We start from the raw sequence: 9,418 nt of genomic DNA, 5'->3' as shown, positions 1-9,418 counted from the left end.
GGCAATCTGCTTCCATAAGGATTACAGCCAAGAAAAACCCTATGGAGCAGTTCTACTCTTTAACACATGGGGTTGCCATGAGTCAAAATCGACTAGATGACCACAGGTTTTTTTTTGTTGTTGTTTTTGGGCCCAGGCCCTGTCTAGGAAGACTGTTGATCTGCCCCAAAGTCAGAGGTGCTTGTGGGGGCTGCCTTGTATTTGAACTTTTTCCTTTTGTGATCACTGGACTTCGGGAAAACCACTTATTCAGACATCAAAGTAGTAGTTAAGGAAGGGAAAAGCAGGGATAACTGGTGAGCACTGATGGATTAAGAAACTTCAGGAAATATCAGCTGCTTATTTATTAGGGAAAAATCACTTCTGAACGACCCTGAGTTCTGTGCCCGGGAGCACGGGACTGACAGAAAGAAACGATTACAGCATTTGGTCATGTGGAAAGAATGATCTTCAGGAAAAATCACACCCTCCACAAAGGACTGTTACAGAGGCCGGGGTGAGTGAGAGCCAATTCTGAAACTATTCCAGCAGCAAGGGAGCTAGGATGATTTAGTCATCGTTGACTATGTGTCTTTTCTGCCTCCCACATCTCCTTGTATAACTGTCTTTTGGGGAGGGGTGAAATCATATTAAGAAAAACAACAGCACTTTGACCATCAGGGAGGAGGGAGAGGGTTGAAGAGCTCTTGGGTGATGGAGCAGGTGGAGTGAACACTGGTGGCCATTCCAGAGCCTGACTGAGCCGGGTGGTCTCTGCAGCCGAGATGCTGGGAAAATAAGGAGGAGGGATTAGGGAGGCGGTCAGAGATAAAGCTGGCTCAGAAACTGCACCACTCACTTAAAAAAAAAAAAAAAAAAAGCACTCACTTAGCACTTAACAAATACCAGCTTACTAATTAATCATCACAAACACTTTGTAGCCATCAGGAAATCCTTGGCAAGGCTGACAGAGAAAGATATGCAGAGGTCAAGTTTCAGGGACAGCCCAGATACTCATCTGGGGCCATCTGGGTGAGAGCAGGGAATGGGGTCACAGCCTGGCTGGTCTTAGGGGCCTTCTCACCTCTTGCAAAGTCTGGAAACCATGCAGGGGGTACAATGGGGGTGTCGTGGGGAAGAGGAGCTGGGGTCAGGCAGGTGCTTATGGGAACACAGTGCTACAGTGTTCCCGGGATGATGGGGACAACGGCTGCATTTGCAAGTCATTAGAAGACAACCTGTTCATAAACCAAAAAAACAAAGTGAGTTACCGTCGAGTCCTTTTTGACTCACGGTGACCTCATGTGTTGTAGAGTAGAACCGTTCCATAGGGTTTTCATTGCTGTGACCTTTTGGAAGCAGGGTGTGTTCAGACTGCCAGCCTTTTGGTTAGCAGTCGAGCGCTTAACTGTTTTCACCACCCAGGGACTCCTTAACCTGTCTATAAACCAAAACCAAGCCCAGTGTCATTGAGTAGATTCCGACTCATAGCAACACTATAGGACAGGGTAGAACTGCCCCATAGGGTTTCCAAGGCTGTAAATCTGTATGGAAGCAAGACCGCCACATCTTGCGCTTGGTGGAGCGGTTGGTGGGTTTGCACCGCCAACCTCGTGGTTAGCAGCCGAGCGCTTTAACCACGGCGCCACCAGGACTCCTTAACTTATCAAGCTCTCTTTTTGTGGTTACCTTGGATACTATGAAACACCACAATCTTCTTTCAAATTAGTTGCACGTGGCCAACTGGATGTGCTGGAGAAACCAAAGCTGAGCTTCTTTTCTGCTTCTGTTAAGTCACAGGCGGTTGCAGGGCACTAGTGAAACTCCTAAGACGTGTGTGTGTGTGTGTGTGTGTGAGTCAGAAATCAGCAATGCTTCTGCAACGCCCTCCTGGATCCGTTCCAAGGATGTGATAATACATATAGCTGAGTGTGATTTTTATCCACGCACCAGCTATCCTGTGAAAGCAGGGTGCTCCTACAGTCAGACAATCAAGACATGTTTATTAAGTGTGTTGGGCACTGGACAGTCATCCTGGTCGTGGGCAAGGCAGGGGTGAGTTGGGGGGTTGCATGGGCCAGCCAGCTCGAGGAGTGAGATTTGTTGGATCCCACACTGGGAGACTGAGAGAGCCTACAACTCTTCCAGCTGAATCCCCCTCTGACTTGGACCCAGCACTTAACACAACCTGTAATGACGCTGTTAATAAAATATCTCACATCCCCAGAGAACCCAAGTTTCCTGAGGGAAGAGACCTCTGTCAGGTTCAACTTTGAATCCTCAGAGCCCTGCCCAGTGTGTGGCTTGAGGAAAGCGCTGGATAAATATTTGTCGAATGAACATGTGGCCTAGCTCTGGGCTGGGGACAAACTATTTTCTCAGTGTCCTCTCCAGAGCATCCTGTGGCCCATTTTTAGGTCTCAAGGTCACTGCTAAGAAAAGGAAGCTGCTAAAGTGACACTTCTATGCACCCACATGACTCAACACAAAAGTTAACAGGAGCTCTTAAAAAACAAGCCTCTCAAGTGTCTGTGTCCTATCTCCTCTGAGGACAGCGTCAGCGGCATCAGATAGGGATCAGGCCCGGGTGACCTGCTGGTCCTTGGGCATCAGTATGGCCCAGAGGTCATTCAAGCAGCTCTTTGCTCAGCAGAGAAGGCAGAAGGAATAGATGGAAGGCACGTGGCCTCTGCACAGTGACTGAGAACTTGAGAAACTGTAACAGTAACGCATAGTGGACCAATGCAGGGATATACAAAGTCAGTTTAAAGAACTAGCATGGTGCCTAGGCCAGGGACACCTGACCTACAGTGTTAAGTGAAGAAAGCAAGTGACTCTCAGAAAGGGGCCAATAAACCAGGATGCTTAGAGGAAGGGGCGTGTCATGAAGCCAGCATCCATTCAGGCTTGGTCCAGGGGAAAGCAGGTCTTCAGACCCACTGTTGAAGCTCTCCCTATTGTGAAGATGCACCTCTCTGACAGTGAAAGGCAGCGTGATATAATGGTTAGAAGCTGTATTTGAACACCAGCAGGGTGACGTTGGCCAAGTTACTTTATTTTTCTAGCCTCAGTTACATTGTCTATAAGATGGGGCTACCTATCTCCTTCCTCACTATGAGTGGGAATTGACTCGACGGCAACGGATTGGTTGGTCAGTGGGATCTCCTTCCTGAATACTTAAGAGGATTAAACGAGACAATTTATATAAAGTGTTTAGGGCGAGGTGTGCACATAATAAAAGCTCCAAATGCTCTCAGTGATGAAGATGACGATAATCTGGCTTCCCGATAGTCATGTGGTAGGCAATAACCATGCCGATATTAATAGCCTGGTCTAGATGAGAGTTTACATGGGATTGGCAAACTGTGGCCTATGGGTTATATCTGGCCCACTGCCTGTTTTTGTAAATAAAGTTTTATTGGAACTCAGCCACGCTCATTCATTTACATATTGTGCTACAATGCCAATGTTGAGTAAAGGCAACAGAGACTGTATGGTCTGCAAAGCATAAAATATGTACTATCTGACCTTTTACAGAGAGTTTGTTGACCCTATTCTCATGGATTAGTAGACAACTAGCTGGTTCCTGGACTTCACTTTGGGAAGCAATATATGGGAGCAGTCAGGAGTAGGACATCTGAGCTCTGACATTTGCTCTGTGACCTCGGGCAAGTTGCTTACCTCCTCTAGACTCATCGCTTTCCTAGGTAAAACAGGAGTGATGCACACAGTGAGGGTTAAGTGCGATAATGCCTGGACTGTGCTTAGCACACACCTGAAGGCCAGTCAGGATGCTATACAAGGTAGTTACCATTATTAGCTATTAAACTTCAACAGTTGAAAAGCACATGCAAACTCCGGGAAGAGGGTCATCACTGCATGCAGCTCTCTCTAAAGAGCCCCCTGCAGTTATGTGAATGTCACACACCCAGAGGTAGGTAAACCAACTTCTTTCCAGTTAGAGCAGCAGGTCAGAACATGAAAAGACAGGGGAGCGATGGTCAAGGCCATCAGTGTCTGGCACACAGTTGTTATTAGTTGCCATGATGTTGGCTCTGATTCATGGTGATCTCATGTACAACAGAATGAAATGTTGCCCAGTCCTGTGCCATCTTCACCACCTGGCACATAGTAGGTACCCAATATTTCTTGTCTGATTGAAGGCTTTGCTTAACCAAAAAAGTAATTTATCAGCCAAAGGACACCATTGACTTCTATGATGGTAAGACCACCGTTAGCCAGAGGATGAAATTTCTGCCCCTAATCATTTTTTTTTTTTTTAATAATTTAGGGTCTAAGGAATGAAAGCAATATGCTAAAGGTGAAAGGAAACTCAAAACAAGGAGCCTGCTAACACTTCTCATTATAGGAAGGAGGCATTGCAACAGATTCCTGGGGAACAGATGGGCAAAGAAAAATGTTTAAAAACAAAAGCAGGCACATAAGGTCATATATTGGCCCAAAATAACTTGGGACACTGAGCGGACGGATGTGAGCGGCACATCTTGATGGAAATGAGGCCAAGTTGATATGCTGAAATAGTCTACCCTCAGCGGGCACCCTGACCCCTGCTTCAGAAGGGCCCTCGGCAGGGAGAAGAGGAACACATTAGCATCAGTAAGTTTTGGGTTTCCTCTGTCATTTGCATATTGCATTCATTCCTCAGACCCTAAAAAATTGGAAACCATTCTACTTACCAGGAGCACACTTTGGAATTCAGATCCAGAAGCTATTTTTTTTTTTCTCCAGACATTTCATGACTCTAGTTTCCACAACAGCAGGCGCTGATGAAGCTGCCAAGTTGCAAGAGAAGGGCACCTTATCGGCAAAGTCACGAATCCGAGAATCCAAATGGTCTGCCATTGGCAAGGGAGGAAGGAAGTTGTCTGCCTTAGCTTCTTGGGGAATCAGAAGAAGATTGGGAAGTTTTGGGGGACTGCAGGTATGTTGTACCTTGGTACAACCCCAGGGGAAAGTTGTTGGTAGCTTCTCAGAATTACCAGTGGGGTCTGTGTAGCAGAGTATCTTAGTAAAGGCCAGTTTGGTTGCAAATAACAGAAACTTAAGCCAGCTGAAGCAAAAATGGAAAATCTATGGGGAAAGAAAAGTCAGTTCCCGATTGTTTAAGTCTGACGCTTCTGCTTTGTTTGCCCCTTGATTCTCTGAACTTCTTTATTTCCTTTCAATAAACTCCCCTTCTGCTTGTTAGCCACAGTAGGCTTCTGTTGTTTGCAACCGAAGAATGAGTGGTTTGCAACCAAAAAATAAGTGATACAAAGGGTCCCAGTTGGACCAAAGGGCATGAATTGGAACTGACTCTCACAGGGAAAGGAAGTAAGAACCAGAAAGTCATGAGGAATCAAGGTAACTGTTTTTCCTTTTGTGTCAGTTGAGAATGCATTTAGCTTAAAAAACGGAAAACCTGTTGTGGGTAGAATGTAAAAAATTGGGGTCCCTCCCACACTTACTCTGGCCATGTGACTTGCTTGGTTCAATGGAGTATTAGCAAACACAAGGTAGATAGAGACGTGAAAATTTCTTGTGCATTGGGGCTTGCTCTCTCCTGTTGTACTTGGAAACCGGTGACCACCACCATGTGAGTGACCCTGGTCTAGCCTGCTGGGTGATGAGAGACCATGTGGAGCAGGGAACTGTCCAACTGAGAAAGATCTAGACCAGGGTTTCTCAACCTCAGCGTGACTGACATTCCGGACCAAATGATTCTTTATTCTGGAAGCTGTCCTGTGTATTGTAGGATGTTTAGCAGCATTCCTGGCCTCTACCCACTAGATGATAGTAGCATCCTCACCCCCAGTAATGACAACCAAAAATGCATCCAGACATTGTCAAGTATCCCCTGAGGGGCGAAATCACTCAGGTTGAGAACCACTGCCATAACCCACTTGCCTGCCAATGACCAGGCATGTAAATGAGGCCATCTTAAACCATCCAGCACCAGCCAAGCGAGCCCAGACTAGCAAAAGTGCCCAGCTTGACCCATGGACTCATGAGCAGTAATAAATACTCGTTATTTTAAATCACTAAGTTTTGGGGTGGTGTGTTCCACAGTACAGATGGATATACTTGACTACAGCCACTTAAATAGGTAGAGATTTATTTGTCTTACACGACCAGAAGCATAGAGGTAGGAAGTTCAGTCAGGGTGCAGAGCTAGTGATGCCATCAGGACCCACCCAGGTCTCTCTTGACTTTCCACTTCATTGTCCGTGGAAGGTGAGCTCGTTCGTCCTCTTGTTTGTTGCCTGATGATCCCCAAGATGGCAGCTCCAAGTCTGAGCTCCAGGAGTGGAGGGAAAAAAAAAAAAAAAAAGCAAAGGGCAAAAGCTTTTCCCCAGGGAGGCCTTACTTTTTATTCCAGGTGGATACCCTCCCCAGGAGCTTCCACTTATCTGTCATTGGCCAGCCCTAGCTGCATGGGAGGCTGGGAAATCAAGCAGGTTAGTTTTCAGCCTACACAGTAAAGAGAGGACTAGGCAGCTTGTGAATGGCTTTGGGGCAGCCAAGCTCCAGTGTCTGCTGCACTGTCTCTCTGGGGTGCCATGGCTTTTTGTCTCTACTTGTTACACATGTACTGCGGCCTTCTCTCTTTTTGAAGTCTGGCTTTGTTTCTCTGAACACAAGGGCCACCCCAGTCCTGGAACTGCATCAAGACGCTCCAGCACCACTAAAGACCTGAGTGGCATACCAGTGTCCCACTCCCAAATACGAAGGACAGAGGTGCTGAGTGGCTCATGCTTGAGTTAGGAGAAAAATCTGATTGGCTTGGCTTAAGACGGATATCTACCACTTAGCCAATCAGCTATGACCACGAGATCAGCGTACGTAGGGCAAACCTCAAAGTGGATGTGTATCCTCAGAGAAAGTGAAGTGACACTCACGGACTACCTAGTTCAAGGGATGTAGAAAAGAAGTTGCCATCCTGGTTGTAATGCTAATATGATAAAAATTAACATAACCTTTGAAAGACCTAAAATATAGTGGCATTATACAGGCATTACATTTAATTTACGCAGATTCAAACATACGTGCTCAACAAGTAAAGTATTTTTCATTTAATTTGGCTCCAAACATGAGCCACCTACCCAAACTGCTGTTTAACCAAAGTGATCTATTTCAAGACTGGAGGGTAAATTGACTTCTTTGGATTTGGGGGATAGGGCACGGTATAAATAATTAAAAAAAACTGTGCTTTATGGAAAATTTAAGGGGTTTTCAAGAGTATTTCTGAGGTCAAGTAATGTTCACCTTCCTCACTGACTTCAAAGCCTAACTTTGTGTAAGATATACTTTTACTGGAGTGTTCCACAGAGAGTTTCTTTTATTTTCCCTTACTTCTAGTCAGTATAAAGAATACATTTGGTTTTGAAATATCAAAATATTTTTATTGTGGCTTTTAAAAAATAAAGGTAAATGATAGTCACGAATTCTGGCTCTTCCTCCTATTTTGTTTGGCCATCCTGGCCATACAAGAAAGGTAGTCAGAGGAGGAATGGGTGGAGAGAGGACAGAACACGGGAGAAGCAGAGAGTGGACAAGGAAAATAATGGCCTCTCCAAACACTGTAGAGGAGGAGTGTGCACCCCTGGGCAGTGTCTGCTCTTTGGTAATTGGGAACTTGCTTTGTCCTTATGGTCTCGGGGCTTCAACTATTGGGCCACCTTGGTGTAGCAGAAGGGGCAGTATGAGTTAGAAACCTGGGTTTAAGACCCAACTCTTGAATTTACTAGCTGTGTAATTTTGGGCCAGCCATTTAACCTCTCTTGGTCTCAACTTCTTCATCTGTGAAATGGGGAACATAATACTATTTATATCTCAGGGTTTAGGGAAGGATTAAAAGAGAAGTGTTTTGAAAACTGCAGGGTGCCACATAAACATTAGCCATCCTTAGGGAAGTGATAAAACTGATTGGCATTCTAACTATTATTATAATACAATCAAATGTAATTGCAGGGTACTATGGCCTTGACAGCCCCAAGATTAGCATTCTGTCCTGTGACTGCAGTACAAGTCTTGAGTTTTCTCAGAACTTGGTCTTGGACTTGGGTCTCTTGGAGCTCCTTGGAGGTGTGATGTTTGGGTACATCATGATCCAAACATGGAGCCATGTAAATTTATCTACTGATGCCTAGGAGTCTGGGTTACAAACTTAAATATATTCTTCATATGCATGAGTGTATATACACTCATAGATAACATTTTTAAAAAGAACTCCTCTCCCCACATACTCCAAAATACTGTATTGTACAAAATACCAGTCTAGAAAGCAAAACTCTAGGCTAACAATCGTTAAAGTCCTATAAAAGCATCTTAGTATTTTGACACAAAGAGTCAACCTGACTCACAGAGGATCACGGGAGGCTCGGTGGGATGATGTTTCCCTAGTTCCTTCCACCAGGCTTAGCAAACAAGAGATTCTGGCTAGATTTGCTCGCTGGTGAGTCTTTCTTCAGCATCTCCCTTTCTTGGTCCATCTTTGGGGTAGTTTTCCTGGCTCCAACCTTTAACAAGCAAGAGAAACACACAAATTCTATAATTGCAGCGAGAAGCCCAAAACGTTCCCAGCAATGGCTTTTTTAGACAAAATAAAACTTTTGTTGTGAAGTAGGGGCGAAAAAAAAAGAACACAGAGATGAGGAAAAAGATATAATGATTCATTACTAATGCCTACTCAAAGACAAGCATTATTAGTGTTTTGGCATATACTCTTCCTTACCCTGGTGACACAGTGGTTAAGAGTTATGTCTGCTAACCAAAAGGTCAGCAGTTTGAACCCACCAGGCGCTCCCTGGAAACTCTATGGGGCAGTTCTACTCTGTCCTATAGGGTCGCTATGAGTCGGAATCGACTCAATGGCAATGGGTTTTTTTGTTTCGTCTTCCTTATCTGCATATATATTTATTTATATTTTTGCAGTCTAAATTTCACTTTCTCTTTTTACAGTTTCATGGTTTTGAAATCAGGGGCTTCTTATGATGGCTACATTCACGTGATGGAGCTTCTTTCTCCTGAAAAGCTGTTACTGACTTGAATGTGTCTTATGTCTCTGATGTCTCAGAAGGAAAAAATGAAGGCTATTTGAGGGGTTCTGTCTAGCCTTCTGCTTACCATGTTACCCCTTCCCACCCCAGGAAGGGCCACCTGGCTGCCATATGGGTGACCCTGCCCCTGGCTAGAGTTGATTGGATACTTGGCATGAGCTGAGCTATTAAGATGATCACTCCCAGGTCTTGGGGTTATGGGCTCTGAGATGCTACTCGCCCCCTGGGCAGGTCCCTTGAACTGGGGGCCTGTGAGGTAGTCCCTTCCTGTCACATGACTGGAGTAGAAAAATCAGATGTGTGAAGAGATGCAGAGGACATGTGGCCTGTGTGTGTGTGTGCCTGTGTGTACACGCACGTGTGTGTGTGTGAAGACGGTG

The 9,418-nt window shown here is 45.2% G+C and overlaps 1 protein-coding gene across 10 annotated transcripts in view; it reads right to left on the bottom strand.

Annotated features, from left to right (window-relative positions):
- Positions 1 to 440: 440 nt before the first annotated feature.
- Positions 441 to 9,418, bottom strand: part of FHAD1 (forkhead associated phosphopeptide binding domain 1) — a 199,312-nt gene continuing 190,334 nt past the window's right edge. For 7 of the 10 annotated variants that reach the window (XM_049877982.1, XM_049877984.1, XM_049877987.1 and 4 more), the window contains 2 exons: positions 8,343 to 8,498; positions 6,092 to 6,272 (listed from right to left, as the gene is read on the bottom strand). In XM_049877982.1, coding sequence (XP_049733939.1) covers positions 8,379 to 8,498 — 120 coding nt within the window. In that variant the 3' untranslated portion in view covers positions 6,092 to 6,272; positions 8,343 to 8,378. Of the gene's footprint in view, positions 768 to 4,676; positions 4,773 to 6,091; positions 6,278 to 8,342; positions 8,499 to 9,418 lie in introns of those variants that run through there. The other 3 variants (XR_007516537.1, XM_049877983.1, XM_049877991.1) reach the window with 3 other exon arrangements.

The sequence above is a fragment of the Elephas maximus genome, chromosome 3 (assembly GCF_024166365.1).
Source record: "Elephas maximus indicus isolate mEleMax1 chromosome 3, mEleMax1 primary haplotype, whole genome shotgun sequence".
Taxonomy (NCBI): Eukaryota; Metazoa; Chordata; class Mammalia; order Proboscidea; family Elephantidae; genus Elephas; species Elephas maximus.
This window is presented reverse-complemented; position numbering and strand designations above follow the sequence as displayed.